Below are 17,440 nucleotides of genomic sequence, written 5' to 3' on the forward strand. Positions count from 1 at the left end.
AGACAAAACATTCAAATTTTCAGCGAAATCTTCGAAGTCTCGGTTTGCATTATAGATGCACTCTTCTTCCATGTTTCTGAAGTTTTTCATTTGCATACTTTTTATCGTTTCTTTGAATGTTTTAATCACAGTTATCAAGTCTCTTAACCATTTATTCTTTCCTTGTAGATTTAGGTTTAAGTCGTTAAGTTTTACAGTGATATCGCAGAGAAAAGCTGCTTTCACGAACCATGAGTGATTTGCTCTCTTTTCATTTGTAGAAATTTTTTTATTTCTGATAACAGAATACGAAATCTTTTTAAAAAAGTACCACGGCTTGGCCACCTCATGTCTATGTGCCATTAGAGATTTCATCGTCATTTAATAAATCACAGTTTGTCTTAATTAATAAAGAGTAAACTGTAGTAAATTTTTAATTTAACTAATTCTTTAATTCTACCCCTAACCTAACTATGACCTGCTTATAAAATAATTAATACACTATTTAGTGTGATAAAATCTTTTGTGCACTTGTGAGGCATTAATATCCAAATATCCAATATGGCGGCCGTAAGAATATAAAAGTAAGATGGTTGCGAGATAACAAAAGACGATTGAGACATGTTATACACGTCATCTTACTCGTCTTAAAAAAGTGTCTGAATAATGGCCCATTTTGACAGCTGCCAAATTAGCTGTTTTGCATTTACTGGCTATTTTCGGTTTTTCGCCGATATTTCCCAGACCGATCTTAGATATATCTGAAGCCGGTTATCACTGACTTTCCTCTAAAAATTTCCCCATTGAACCTTTGCTGTAGATATGATAGGAGCGAGGGTCGCTGTATAGAGAAGCGAATCTGGGACAGATTGTATACTTATCAAGGAAAGTGCTGTATCGTTAGTTGTATATATAGTAAATATTTCTGCATCTTAAAAGTTAAAATGTTTAGGACATATGTTCATATGAAGTTTTCTTTTTTGAATGGACCCAAGAATCGCGCCTTGTATACTTGGTTTTTCCAATATAAATGGATGAATTTTAGTTAAATATTTCTCTCTTCATTCCACCAATAGTAATTAGCAGTAATTAGACCAATTTATTTTATTTTCTGTTGCAATGATTCAAGTGACGAATTCTGCTTACTCTCGTGCATCGCATACGCTTCCCTGTGAATTCACTCTGGATCACCATTCCTAAACACTTTCATTTTGTCATGTCGTTCCTTCCTTTCTGGTCAATCATTATTAAGAAATCGACTCAAGATTCACTTCGCTGTCCTCCCAATGGCAGCTTCCTTGACCTCTGACATTTTTACAAGACCTGCAAACAAATGTCGCGTTAAAAATTAATAGTGGATTTTTTTTTTATTCAAATATGACAGATGATTTCGTTAGACAGATTTATTGCATAATATAGTTTTACGGTGAATTTAATCTACCTAGAACAAATGAAATGCAAACACAAAATGGGTGTGTTCTTCTTGCACTATTTTGTCAATTCAAAGATCAAAACTAAGTCCCAGTTACGGCAAAAAAATGAGAACGTTCCCCGAAAAAGTTTAATTAGAAATTTTTCAAGCGCGTCTTTATTTTTCAATTAATTACCCGAGCGTAACAATCCAAATCGTGTCATTTTTTAACGTAATACCTCGCTGAAACCTTGTTAACATTTTTGAACCCCAACTATAAAACGCGTAACTAAATGTCAGTGTCTGCTTAAAATAATTTCATTTGTTGCGGTTTTGCATCATTTGAAAACAACAGCAAACCCGTTAGTAGTTTTGAAAAAATATTGATTTATTTATTAATGCGATACCTAATTTGACATGATCAAATGTATAAGCGTATTTCATAACGACAAAAAAACGTGTAAAATTCATTCACAAACGTAATTTCCATTGGTAATTTTCCATTCCTTCGGCTGGTTCAACGCAGTTTGCACTTAATAGCGGAAAGTAACTTTTAACCCATTAATGCCATATCACTCCCAAAGCATGTGTGATTTTAAGTTTAATTTATTTTCAGATTTGTAAGTATCTCCGGTATTTGTTCGTTTCTTTTCTAAAAAGGAGATTTTTTTTGCGTGTAAAAATAGAATAATTCAATTGCTAGGCATTTTCTGAAGACAATAACAATTTGAAACATTTACAATTTGGAGTACATGAAAAAATGTGTACAAAGTAAATTGTTCAATATTTTTGTAACCAAATAAAAATTTGTTTTTTGTACCCAGTTACATAATAGTTTAATGTTATACAGATATTCTTTACATCATAGGCTGGTCTACAAGAGGTTTAATATATGGGAGATTCCGTTCTAACCGTTAGTTTTTTACTTAAAATTTCTAAGACTTTAAAAGCTTTTAATTTTATTATGCCTAGTATTCATACGTTACTGTAAAAATAAAACACTGAAGCCATTACTAAGTTACTTTTTAATTAGTAAAATATCAAAAAAATTGAAAAACTTAAAACAAAGAGTAGTTCCGGGCTTCAAAGGGTAATTAGTAACAGGTAATGTTGAACCTTTTTCTAGAACCTGGAGGAACTAATTTAATATGCAATTTATTAAACATATTTAAACACTACTAAGACAAAATTTCCACTATTTTCGCCATACAAACAGAAATAAAAAATTTTGCCACTTCAAATATCTACAAAACTGATTCTAAAATATCCAACTAATGTTACATATATATTGAATGTTCAAAATAAAAAACAAAAAAATAACTTTGGAAAAACAATATTTCGTAATTTCAATTCTGTTCGAAATACGCATTACGAAAAAATAGTAATATAACTCAAAATCGAAAATGCAAGTTTTGTTTATGTTGTAAATTAACCTTTTTTTTACATCCCCAATTTGTAGGCTACTATAATGTCAAATATGAATAAATTGCGAGAAGTGATAATAAACAAAGAAAAAATGTTCGAAATTTTTTAATTCCTGCAATTGCTTTTTTTTGGACCTAAGTAATGCGTTTATCTAACTAATGGGTTGCCTTAAAGCTTGTGAGCAACAGAAAATGATTCGACGATATCCACTACCAATATTAGGTTAAGTAAATCTATAGAGAATGTTGCCAAATATTTGCAACTTTTTTTTGCCCTAAGTATTATTAGCTGATTAGTTTGGTTAGTTTATGTTCATATAATATACAGTGTGTCCTTAAAGAAACCATAAGAAATACGAAGATGATTAAATTAGAAAAAAATTGCAAGATTTAAAGAAAACGAAGATACTCCAGAAAAACTGAAATTTGCGTTATTTCTTTGATATTTTTTCATGTGTTATTTAAAGAAATATAAAAAAAATAAAGGTCCATTTCACGTTGCCACTTTTTGCCACTTTTTGCCACTTTACAAGATAGCTATAGAGATTTCAAGGACGACGTTTCGTTTCGGCGATATCGTCATCATCAAATAAAAAAAAAGAAATGATAGCAAAATAGGGAGATCACATCTTAATTCATTAAACAAATTACTTAAAAAGAGTTGACACGTTGTAACTGTTGAATTTAACATATTTCTTAACATAACAGTTGTAACATTTTGAAAGGCTTGAAGAACTAGTCTTTTCTGTTAACCCTCAGTCTTAAAAATTCGCTGGTCAACAAAATTTTTGCAATGTCCACGAAGCGACGAAACGAATGGGTACCTAACCATTTTTCCAGAATTCTGTCTTATAGGTACTTGCGCACGTACCAAATAATTTAATGGGGAAAGTTTTCGTCTTTTTAATACCGACAAAATTAAGTGCTCATCATTGATAAGTTTGTTATGAGTTGGGATACAAAGTCGGTTAAATTAGCAAACTAGTAGAATTTTGCACTGATTATGATGGTGAAAACATCCTGTATATTTAACACTCTAACGTTCGTAGATCACCAACATAACAAAAAAGGTCATATGCAATATTAGCCTAAAATTGAAAATAACCAAATTATCAGCATTTTAGCTTAATAAGCAATAACAATGATAACAATTTCCAGATCTTCAGTAATTATTAAATTTTTTCGTCTTCTTCCTTTAGCAAAATCGGTTTCATTATTACTAGATTCGATAAACTCGCAGAAAAATATGTTCAAAGATGGAAATGTAAAATATGTAACTTTTTTTTATTTTACCAACTTCGTATATTTAATATCCCCATGAGAGACTTTTTTTATCTTGGACACTTTATATATTCACATAAACATACTAAATTATTAAATTGAAATTTATATATGAAAAATACTCTACTTTAAAACTTCTTTGCAAAAAATAGCATAGAATTACATTAACATTCAGTATTAAATGTATCAAATAATAAATAAATAATTTAATATATAAATAAACTAAAAAATAAATCTGTACAGATTTACAATGAGAATAACAATTAAACTTTTTTTAATAATTATGTTTCTATTTTTTTACTAAATAAATAAATACGTGATACAAAAAATATGATATTTAACACAGAACAATTATTAATATTAAAAATAATATTTAATTAATTAATTTTCTTCATAGAGCTAAAGGCCTTTTGAAGACATTCAGCAAAGATTGTTTATAATTATTAATTTGTTAATTAAAACAAAACAAATTTTTACTAAGTTCGTTTAATTTAACAAACAAAAAAATACAAAATGTAATATTTAATAATTACACCCGTGTAATTTTTTAGTTTTAAATTGTTTATTGTTTAAAGATTTTTTAATTATTGGCATCAAATATTTCATGGATTTCACAGAGTTGGTACCCAAGATTGCATGCGTGATGTACCCGTTGACTTAATTATATTTAATTCACTCCGTTGTTGAAATCCCAAAAGGGAAAAAAAAATAAAAAGGCCCCATTTTTGCTGTACGTAAATACATTTTAATCCGTTGCACGCGTTCTACGAAAGGCAGGAAATAAAATTACCCAGTTAAACTCTTAACTTCTCTAATTGACACGTTGATTTAATTTTTCATACAATTTGATTTGACCCTACTCTAGGCCGTGTGTGGACTGCCACAGATTGTAATTGTTGAGTCGGAATGTTCTGGGGAATTTTTATAAATTTGAAAAATAAATAATTACCCTGTTGGGTGAAACATGCGAACACGTAGAAAAACAAACTCTGCATAAAAATTACCTTTATGTCTAATTGCAAGAAGTAGCAACGATTGTGCTAGTCTTATTAATATTTTCTCTATTTCCATTGTACAAATTAAATAAACTCTAAAATGTCAACAACTTGAAATTTGTTAATAATTATGATATATTATGATAATTTATTGCTATTTACAATCTTCTGGATTTCTCCCGCGTAGGTTGCTTATCAATTAAACTTGCTGACGTTTCACCCATGGTCATCCTGTTGACTTCTTTACAGTTTAACTGAAACTAGCATTCTACTCTGAATCTGTTTATATAGTGCTCGAGGGCCGCGAGATATCACCTTGCTTATAGATTTTTTCGGTAGAAGAATTGATTACATGCAAGACTTTTAGCTTTATCAAACAACACAATTGCCACTCTTGTCCTCCATTACATTTAAAATATAACTGATCAAAACTTATTAAGAAGTGTAACGTCAAACCCAGATTTACCACTTGCCCAAAAATCTCTTAACATCTTTGATGCGTCAAAGACAATATTCCGCATGAGATACCAGGAGTTTACAACATTCTATGGATAAGTGGCAAATAATGCATTGGAGAGACCGGACGAAAAATCTCAACTAGGCTCGAAGAACAAGAAAGAGCCTTAACACTACGACAAATGTACTCATCAGCAGTTGCCTAACACAATCATAAAACCAGACATCAAATCTTATTCGATAAAACTAAAATTCTCGCATGCAATCTCCTACCAACAAAAAATCCGAAAATCTAGAAACCGGGTCTCACATCATTCTGTTATCTTTCACCAATATGGCAATCACCATTCCGAGCAATGTTCATGCCCCTCCTTTAGCTCCGCCACCTCAAACCATATATAATCAGATACAGAAAAGTGCGCACCAGTTTCAGATAAAGGAAATGCTATGGTAGTCAGGAACACAAGTGAATATCAGAAAAAAATTGAAGATATTTTTACAAACGAGTCCTACCGTCGTTTAAAAAAGATCCTGCGTCATCTAAAGAATACAACCTTAAATCTTTTAATAAAGCTTCTTCTCTTTCAGAATCCCTGGAAAAGTCTGCCACCCATGGTGATTCTAAAAATCCTAGTCTGCACGGACTCCCTAAGATTCACCAACCAGGATTACCCCTTTTTTCTTATAACGGACAAATTTTTGAACAAACGTCGGTAACGAACAGCTATAGGCTCTTCGTTGTCACCAATTATCGCGAATATATTTATGGAAGATTTTAAGACGAATTACCTCGATACCTTCCACCTAAAACCAAAATTATGAAAACGCTACGTTGATGATACATTTGTTATTTGGCCTCATGGTGAAGAATCCCATTGAGATTTCCTTGATCATTTAAACTGTATACACCCTAACATAGGTTTTACCATTGAATTGGAATCTAATATCAATCTCCCATTATTATAAATTCTTATCCATAGAGAACCAGATCTAACATTGAGTCATTACGTTTACAGAAAACCTAAGCACACAGACAATGTCACATCATCATCTGGCCCAATAATCATCGGCTATCAACTCTCTTGTTTACAGAACTGTAAAACTATCTCTACCCGAGTCACTGAATCCAGAATTACTTTACTTCTGCTCTTCTCTCTGATAATTTCCACATTCGAGATATTAAGCATTCCATCGCAAAATTGTTGTCATCCCTTAGGTTCAAAATATCACATATCAAAAGTTCTTAAGAAATATAACGTCAAAACCAAAAATCTCTCAGCATCTTCGATCCGTCCAAGACAAAATTCCGTATGAGATACCAGTCGACTGCAGCATTACATGCATATGCGGCAAGGGATACATTGGATAGACTGAACGAAAAATAACAATTAGGTTTAAAGAACACGAACATCAGCAGTTGTCGAATGCAATCACGAAACTGGATAAAATTAAAATTCTTGCATGTAATCAATTCTTCGACCAACTAAAAATCGGAAAATCGATAAAAATCTATTAGCAACCAAACAGTCTTAACCACGATTCCGGCCTTCACCTTTCACCGATATATCTGAGATAGCGTTCATGCCACTCCATTAGCTCCGCCCCCTCCCTGTTAAACAGTTAAGAGTCGAAGAAGCCAACAGGATGATTGGCGAAACGTCAACAATTTCAATTCATCAACAAGCGGCGCAGGAGAAACCCGGAAGAATTGTAAAGAGTAATAAAAACCTCATTATTCTTTCATGTACTTTTATTCGCACCTTCAACGGTAAAGAAACTCATAATATAATACAAAAAGGACTGCTAGGTAATTAAATTGTTCAAGTCCCAAGCCCTAAATCTTACCAAACTTACAAACTAAAAATATAATAGCACAGACGACAGATTTTTTTTACAAGTGAATTGTATAATTATTACATTTTGTAATTTTGGAGAGAGAACTGACGACTTTAACGATAACTTAAAAACAGCAACTTCAACCATAATGTGATACTGGGAACTATGAAGCTCAATTTTCTTTTTAAATACTAATCGTCAGGTACTGGATTAAGGAGGAGAGGTACGGGAATCTGTTTTTCACTAATCAGTGGTTAGTTTAGTTTTATTTAAGTTATTTTAGTGTAAGGGGAATCCCATTGTACAGGCTATACGCGTTGTAGGAGAGGCTTCTGCTAAACATTGTGATAGAGTGTTGTGGTGGGATTATCAGACCTCGAAATCTCATATTTAGCTTATGAATATCAGTTGTATAATTGATATGATTTGACACATACGAAGGCGTTCCTGATACAATAACCTTATGAAAAAAGACATGAGCGTGGAGTCTTCTTCGTTGCTCCATGTCAAGCCACCCTGCATCCCTTAACTTATTCCAGATGGGAAGATATTTTTTGTTGTCAGTCATAGATGAATCTCAAACAGGATTTTTGAGTTTTCTGGGTTCTTTTTTTATTGTTCTACTCCAAACATTAAACATTAAACAAGACAGTCAATCAATTGGAGTTTTTGTTGTATTGTTATTCAAATGAAGAAGGTTCGCCTAAATCTTAGGTCACTATCCAGCATGAATCCCAGGTCTCTAGCATAGTCAGAAACTGATAGGGGCCTTCTGTGGTTGACAGATTCATTGTATTATTGAGAGTGTGCTTGCCCCTAGCAAAAAAAAAATGAATGAATTTGGTGGAATTAATCTTTAAACTATGTTTCTCTGAGAATGACACCAGTCGCTGTAGATCGCCCTTAATTACATTTTTATCCTCTTTCCACCAGTTAAAATAAAAATAATACAAGATTCGGCTGTCATCCGCGTATTAATGATTTTGGCAATGGCGTAAACACGTTGTCATATTGCAACAATATACGGAAAAACTCAGCAGCGCTAAAATTGCTACGTGAAAAATTCTATTCATAATTTGTTTCCTCTGAGACTGACCCTGCGCAGTTTTGAGAGACTGAAATTTACCTTGCAAGCGACTCTTCATGAAAGCAACTGACTCCTTGGAAAATGCTATGTAATTCAAAGTTGTAAGAAAAAGTTGGTGATTGAGAGTGCCAAACGCTTTCGAATAGTCCAGTAAAACAGTGCGGTACTCTTTCCAGCATCACTTGCTTGAAATATATTGTCTGTAACACTTGATAGACAAGGACCGCAGATCATTGTATTATTCTGCCCTACTCTTCTTCGGCAGTGGCTTCACCTTGACAACTTTCCATTCTGACAGAAAAATGTTTTCCAATATAGAGGAGTTTATAATCATAATATATGGCAGAACTAAAGGTCTGCACCAATAGCAAGGGATTTAATGCTATGATGTCTCTTGCTTTCCTCAACTATAATTGTTTTAAATGTGAAAGGTTCTTGAAAAGTGGTTTTCTTGTTATGTGTATAATAATTTAAAAGCTCTGAATCAGCTGTGTCAACTTTAGCAGAGTATTTTAAAAAGAAATTATTGATTTCAAAGGGATTATCAAGTTTCTCTGGAAGGGTGATGCTTTGTGTTGAACTCTGAAGAATTTCTAGATGTTTTTGTCGGTTCCATAGAAGTTTGGGATTCCTGCTACTTGAACATATTTCTAGATAAGATTTCTTCTCCTGCTATATTGGGACATTTGTGAAGTTTCGCAGTTATTCAGCTAATGATTGTCATTATCTGAGGCCTAAATAAATACAGGGTTATCAAAAAGTAGCATATAAAAGGAATAATTGAATGTCTTTTTTGTCCAAAGGGAAGCACACTGCATTTTTATAATTTTATCGTGTTTTGCAAAAAAGGAAAACTTTGGTATAAGGTTCTTCATTTGAAAACGTTGTAAATTTCAAAAAATTAACCATAATTATTAATAATCTTTAATTGAAAACTTTATACAAAAAAGTTTTAAGCTTGGTCCAAAAATACAAAGGCGCATTAGTAATAAGTATACTAGATTTACTATTGGAAATCTAGAAAAATTTTTTTAGGGAAAATTGATTAAAAGATTTTTTTGCCACCGTGTAGTTGCGTTATGCTTGAGTTTTCTAAAAAAATACTCTAAATTTTATTGCCAATCATGTATTTATACGGGCTACAGAATGGACCACAAAATACCAGCATATTCTTTCTATCAAAATATTTCGATTTGTGAAATAAATCTCTTGTATAGTCAAAGTATTTATTACTTATGCTCAAAATTCTCAAAATACTGCCACAAAAATTCGAATGTGCGATAACTTATAGATGGCGCCACCTGCACATACTTTTTTGCAAAAATACCAACACATATTTTCTTTATATTCTCAAATTAAATTTTTATTAAGACAGAGTTCTTTTCTAGTATTTTCTAAGTAAAATACATATTGTACAATGTCTTATATTTAAGCTGTTTTCAAGATATTTACTTTTTAACTCACTGTGTAGACCAAGTCTTACCCGGCTATTCATTTATTATTTAAAATTTTACTTTTAAATGATCATACCGATAATTGAGAGTGAATACCGAAAAACAAAGAAGACTTGAAAGGGCAAAAAAACCAACTTATTGTGTATTAAATCAAATTTTATTTAATTAACAAACTTAATAATTGTTCCAAAAAAAAACTTAAAGTAGATGTTCTACATTTTGTAATTATTGAAAGGATTTTTTATTCGAACCTCATTAACAGTATCCTGAATTTTATGCCAAACTTCTTCACGACTGTTTATTGGGTCAAAAGCATCAAAGACAAAAATCCTTTGGATTAAAATCCGGACTACGTGCCGGCCATTCAAGAAGCGGCTATTTATGCGGACAATTTAAATTAAAATAATTTCTTACAATTGCTTAATCATTTCCATAAATTGTAATACGTTTTGCAGTAAAATTGGATTGCATTGTTAAATAAAAATGTTAACATCTAATCTCTTACAATACACATACGGAGCAATAATATCTTGTTTACTTAAAAAATACTAGAAAAATAAATTTGAGAATATGCAAAAAAAAAATGCAAAAAAAAATATAAATACATTTTTAAAATTGTGAACGTATCTAATAAAATACGAAAAAATAGAAATACTTTCATCACCCTGTATCTCGATAGCTTTTCCGGTATTCTATGCACCAATCGTTTTGAAACTCCGTTTACATGTTCCAACGTAAATGTTCAATGTTTAACTCACAAGTCAACACCAGATTTTTGGATTACATTAATTTTGAGATTTGTATTTAGTATTTAATCGTTAATATTAATTTAGAGAAGGCCAATATCACTTGTTTCAGATTAAAGACAAATTCTCGCTCTTCGTGTTGGACTGCATCTTTTCAGTGTTGGTCGTCGGCAATTTGGTAGTGTTTGTTTGGCGGGGTTTGTGGATTATAATCGATATATTGCTGTTTCCTAACGACCCCGAACATTCCACTCACGGCAGTTTGGTAAGTAGATAATATTTTCTTAATAACTATATTTATTTGATTATTTTATTTATTTTCATATATCATACAACCGAAACCCCTCTCCAGAAGTGAAAGTACAAAATACTAACAAAGAGAACAAAACAGAGAAGATTAATATTAAATAACAATATCAGCGATACCATTACAAGTTAGAGATAAACATCACGAGCACGTTTTGATTTTCTTATAACTGCAGTAAGAAATGTCCGTCCGTAAAACATTAAGTCTCTTAATTCAGTAACGAGTGGAACTATGGAACTCCTGGTGAAATATACATATAGCATGAGTGTTTAAGTCCCTCTGTTTCCTTCGACAAACAAGAGTTGTTAAATGAAATGAAGTGTAGTATAGTGGAATTCCTGATTGTTATAGAATTTATAGTTTACGTATGGGCAAAATGTATATGGCATTGATTTTTTACTGCAGCTTGGAATAATTCAGTGGTACTCATACGAAACCAGGTTCTGAGATTTTTCAATCATAATATAAATTAGATTGCAATATTCGAGACCTCAACCTGGACCAATTTCTTTGTGGTAGCTTTAACCCTATAAAACTGAATAGAGATCATGTAAGAGCGCAGAAGTATTATCTCGCTGTACATTGTTATGTGACAGAAATATCATTTTGCTGAATGTAGTTGTTGTTTATCAGAATTCCACTGGTTTTATCGGTTTTTGGTTAATTATAAGATAACCGATATTCATGTTGTCTTTGCTTATAATCAATAGTTTTTTTTATGTTAGATAGCAAAACAGTGCCGTTCTATTTATAAAATTTTGCAACCCAATGCATGCTTCTTTTCACATCAGGTGTCTGACGGTATCGTTCCTGTCCAAGACAATACTATCAATTGAATAATCGAGGAGTATGGGACTGGGTACTGTATTCTTTTTTGATACACAGAGAAGTGCCGGACAGAGGGTTTGAGGTGGAGGTTTCTGCTCCGTGTGCGCCCACTGTTGTTTTGGACTTCCCTTTTTTATGCTAGAGTATTGTCCAATTCCTTGCTCTTCGTTATATGGTTGGAGGACGGCGACTGGCGATTGTCTAATACTCTCGTGAACCTGATTTTTTTCAATATTTAATTTGAAGAGGCTGTTGTGAAGCATTTCCACTTTTTCCTGAACTAATTTCTTTCTTGAGTAGCTAGTTCTTGACATCAAATTGTCAACGTCTGGAACGGTTCGTTTAGGTTCTTCGTTATTAGATCCTTGTCTTTAAGTGACGTACTTTGCTTATTATTTAGGGTTCTTAAATTAGAAAAGGGATCTCCATTAAAAAATAATCTAAATCTCAAATCTAGAGTTTGTTTGTCTGTGTGATCTTAAGTCTAAACTTATCTGGGTTCTGTAATTAGATCAGATGGCAACACTCTCTTCAGCCGGCTCATTAGGATGTCCTAGCACTCGTTCACTGTAGCTGGTACGGCTCCACTTGATGAATTGCAAAGGGAAGTCATGGTGAATCAACCTCTGCAAGATTTTAGTATTCGAGTTACTAGCAGTACTTCATAGTTGAATTCCATCAATCCAGATGGGCTAGAGATCTTATTTCTTAAGGATAATTGGGATTTTCGGACAACATGTGGCTTAGTTTAAGTCTCAGCTGCTTGCGCTTAGTAAATATAGCACATACAGCTTGTGAGGGTTGACCATCGTTAATCTTCACCGGAGGGAATGTTTCTCTGTCATCTGAGTGGATATTAGTTCAATCAAACTTTCTTGGGGAACGGTCGAATATATAGAGTTTACGCATTTGCATATCGTACATTTGCAGCCCTGTTTCACCAGGATTTATCTCGTTGACAAATATGATTTTAGCAGCTGGAAATGGGAGTGCGGTATTTGACTTGCAGATCAGTATGCCACACCTGCTCAAATGCCTGAGATATATCGAGAAAAGCAGGTGTTCTTTGTTTAATTGGTTAACCAGACTGTGTACTTGCTCTACTGAACCGTGCTTGCTTCGGCATCCAAATTAATGTTCTGGAATTATTTTTCTTTCGTCTATTATTATTCTGAGTCTTTTAACATACGTCTTCTCAAAGACTTTGAAAAGCATAGGTAATTAGCTTATAAGCCGGTAGGTTGAAACATTTTTTGTTTTTTTTTTACCGTGCTGGCAGTTTTGCGTGGAATATAAATGTGGTGGGTTTTAAACATTTTTCGAGAGTTCTTGCAAAATTTTCGCGGAGATTGGATCGAATCCCTTTCTTGATATTAATTTCATTCATTATTGTTTGTTTATGTTGTTTAACAGTAAATTTCTTATGAGGCTGTTCCATCTACAAAGGCACGTCCAGGAAGTCTGTCTTTTTCTTCTTCAGATGATAGTTCTGAAGGACAGCGTTTAAATACGCTATTATTTCTCATTTCTAGCCCACATATTGTCATTTTTAATGGGTGGGTGGATTGTGGTGGTGTGAGCATTCGAGTGGCTTTAAGGAAGTTTTTTCTTTTCTTCAGTTCTTGCGTGTTGCCAGTGTTTCCGCAACTTTTATTATTTTCTGAAATTGTTTCCTTAGTTATGGGATATGCGTCCATTTTAATATAAAGTCAGCCAAGACGGCCCATGGCTTAGTTGCATGTTTTCCTGCATTTTTTTCTATCCATCACTTGTCTTCGCCAATCCTGCATTCCTAGTTCCTCTATGTCCTCTACCATTTACATTCACTTATTCCTGGGTCTATTTCTCCTTATTCTCGTCGACAGTTGACGCGGGTAATTTCCCCGAGCCTCGAAATTATCAACGTGCTGTAAACTAAAATTCTAAAACTAACTAAAAAAAAAAGAAACGTAGAATGTTCACTGTGCAACAATTTGCAAAACACGGGATGAAATCAAATAAAATTACGAAAATATGGATCAGGCTTTTCTTAAATTCAGAGAAGTCACAACGTGCCCATTAATGAACCAGCCGTGCCCATTAAAGCCAGCGAACGGGCTTTAAAAATGGGAGTGCAAAATTTCAAAGGTTCAGTTCGTTACCTACTAAGATGGCGCAAACGTCACTGTATATCTTGGGGGAAAATTTCGGGTGAAGCTGTCGCTGTTTCCGAAACTCTTTGTGATAATTGGCTAACAAGTGTTTGGCCTAAAATCAGGGAAGTATACCAAGATAGCGACATATTTAATATTAATGAAACTGGTCTATTTTTCAAAATGACCCCGGATAAGACTATGAGATTTAAAGGTGAAAAATGCAGTGGAGAAAAAATACCAAAGATCTAACAACTCTCCCACCAGCAGCAAATATGAGGGACAGAAAAGTTAAAATTAATCGTTAATGGTCAGGCGAAAAATCTACGCTGAACATAAAGACTTTTCTGTGATATTTGAGAACAACATAAAAGCGTGGATTACAGGTGAACTGTTCGATTTAAAGTTTACAGCACAAAAGAGAAAGATTCTGTTATACTGAATATTTCTTGCGAGAAATACCACAACTATTCCCAATCCTTTAGATCACGGCGTTACTTCAGCCCTAACAAAATATTTTCGAAAGATTTAAATTTTAAAGGATATTAAAGATATTGAACCTGGTTGCGGTGTTCAACCTAATTTATTAGGTGCTATCCTGTGGATGTCTGATGTTTAGGACCACGTCATGCAGGCTACGATAGCCCATTGCTTTGCTCACGCTGGATTCTTAAATTCAGAAAACGAGGAGTCAGACAATGAATCCGAAATTGATTTGCCTTTGTCAATGGGTTGAAAACATGCCGACTCTAAATGATGTCGCTACTGAAGACGATTGGAGAACTTTCGTCAATGTGGATGACGAATTAGAGACGGAGGGACTTCGTGAAAATGATGTAATTGTCCAAGATTTAATGAACGTCGCCGACAATAATTAAGACGCAAAAGAAGAGGTTGTTTCAGATACACAAGCTCTGAACTCAATCGAATGAATTGGAAAATATTTTTCTTTTCTCCACGAACCTGAATTAGTGCAATTAGTGCTGTTAGTTGTTAATGACCAGTTTATATATATATATATATATATATATATATATATATATATATATATATATATATATATATATATATATATATATATATATATATATATATATATATATATATATATATATATATATATATATATATATATATATATATATATATATATATATATATATATATATATATATATATATATATATATATATTCTCACGTATTGATTCACGGATGGAAAAATGTGATGACACTATATTCCGGGATATCATCCGTTCGCTCGTTGAACTCCGACTTGGCATCTTCAATGCTCGCGCTCCAGTGTTCGAAGTGTTTTCGGAGCGCGAGCATTGAAGATGCCAAGTGAGATTTTGGCGAAACGTCTGCAGGATTCCAGTCGGATGCAGGATTCCAGTCGGAGTTCAACGAGCGAACGGATGATATCCCGGAATATAGTGTCATCATATATATATATATATATATATATATATATATATATATATATATATATATATATATACTCAAGATACTCAATTAACGGAACGAAATAAGAAGTCACAACGTTTTCTATATAAAATTTTGCCAATATAACCTTGAGGGCCTTAGCAACGTTTCTGCAAAAATTTCTCATGATGTCACAAGGTCTACGATTTATCCCTACATTATCAGTTTTAGTTCAGGCCGGGATCGTTAGCGCTCGCATCGCAATTCGTAATGTAATCTTTGTATGTCTGTCGCACGTAGTCATAAGTTATGACTTCACAGTATGTTTAGTTGTAGTACTTTATGACTTCCTACGAGGTAGTAAACTGGCAATGTAGCATTTCTGCGTAGTTTAAAGCCGTTATTTTAGGCGCATAATATAATGAAAAGGATTCATTTCGACCGTGTTTGCGGGTAAGGAACGGCATTTTGTGACTTCCTTAAAAAATGAATGGAGTAATAATTTAACGCCTTCTCTAGTTTTGGAGAAAAACAATAAAATGTTCAAAAAGATATAATCCAGAATCCATTTATAATTTAAAATCATCTATGGAAGTTAATTTTTTTTCTCCCTTTAATAATAATAAATGACTTTTATTGTAGAAAATAAACAAATATATAATTTTCCAAATTTTCTTCCGCTACATCACCTTAAAAAATTTATTTATACACAAAAGGTGCTTAAGCACATTAACGTCAAAAATAAAATGTAAGAAGCCTGAAATATCCTAGAATTCGCGAGATCACTTAAATAGGTAAATACTGATAAAGGTTATTTTTAGGCTATGTTTATTTGTATTTGTTCATTTTTAGTTCATAATTTATGCTAGAGTTTAATTAAATATATTACTGCTCTTTTATTAAAAAAATAAAAAAATATTTTTAAAGGTAAATTATTTTTTTGATTGTGGTACTTTAACCGGAAGTTTATTCACTATTTTTGGAATTTCATAAGAGGATGATCAATAGTTCAAAATAGTGTTTAGGGGTCCGTAAATATACCCCGAAAACGACGGTTTGACGTATGTATATCTATGCTTAAATGCAGTCTCTGCTGCAAATACTTTGGAATATGGTTTTTTATAATTTTGAAAAATAAGGTCGCAGAGTGTAAATATCGTGTAAGATGCTATGTTTGGATACCTTATATTAGTCTTAGGCAAGAGTTCCGCAATCGCTGAACTCTGTTAAAGTTAGTTTGCTTTAAATACTGCGTCACAGCAATTTACTTGTCACAGGACGTCTGAAAGCTAACAAAAATTTTTTCTACATGTGTCTGAATTTGTTGCTTTATGATTTTTTTCAGGATTTTGGGCAGAGCGGGCAAAATGTTTATTGGAGTTGATTAAAAGAATCTGGGTTACTAACGTAAATATAAGATAAGTTATTGATAAATTATAGTTATTTTAATAAACAGAACGCAATAAGTAATAGAATGCAAAATACACTGAATACTTTTTATACACTGAACGTACCTTTTCTTACTGTACTTTCATACATTGAATTCAAAGCGATTTAGCCGATTTTAATACACTGTGTGTGATTTTGTGGTCCAGCGATAAGAATTATATCTGTTATATATTCCGGAACAGTAAATTCTCGCTTCATCACTCCAAGGGAAAATTAATGTTTTCATTGCATTTTCTAAATGCTTCCCTTCATGTTGTTGCTGAACTTTTCTTATTTATGCTTTTTTGAAGTAGTCAAAACTTGAGTTTTTCCAGTATTTGTTGGGTCGGCTAGTGCCCGTGAAGATATGCTTGGATTTTGCAATAATTCTCCAATTATATTCAATTCCCATATTTTCTGTTCCTCATCGAATTGGTTTTGATTTTGCCTTGGCTCCATGTCTGGTTGTCGCTGCCCTGGATATTTATTGAAATAAAGTTCATTGACTGCCTCTGCGTTTTCGTTTCACAAAATGTAACACTTTGTCATATCATGCTTTTCATAATTTGGGTACATTTTATTTGCAAAAAAAACTAAAAGCTTAAGTTTTTCTATTAAAATTGTATGTGACATAACATAAAATTCAATAAAGA

At 32.7% G+C, this 17,440-nt stretch overlaps 1 protein-coding gene across 1 annotated transcript in view; it reads left to right on the forward strand.

Moving 5' to 3' along the window:
- LOC132704106 (uncharacterized) overlaps positions 1 to 17,440 on the forward strand; it is a 33,584-nt gene that overhangs the window by 3,299 nt on the left and 12,845 nt on the right. The window contains exon 2 of the mRNA XM_060673885.1: positions 10,782 to 10,934. Within this exon, the coding sequence (XP_060529868.1) occupies positions 10,782 to 10,934 (153 nt within the window). The remainder of the gene's footprint in view (positions 1 to 10,781; positions 10,935 to 17,440) is intronic.

The sequence above is a fragment of the Cylas formicarius genome, unplaced genomic scaffold (assembly GCF_029955315.1).
Source record: "Cylas formicarius isolate icCylForm1 unplaced genomic scaffold, icCylForm1.1 PGA_scaffold_6__28_contigs__length_40554024, whole genome shotgun sequence".
Lineage (NCBI taxonomy): Eukaryota > Metazoa > Arthropoda > Insecta > Coleoptera > Brentidae > Cylas > Cylas formicarius.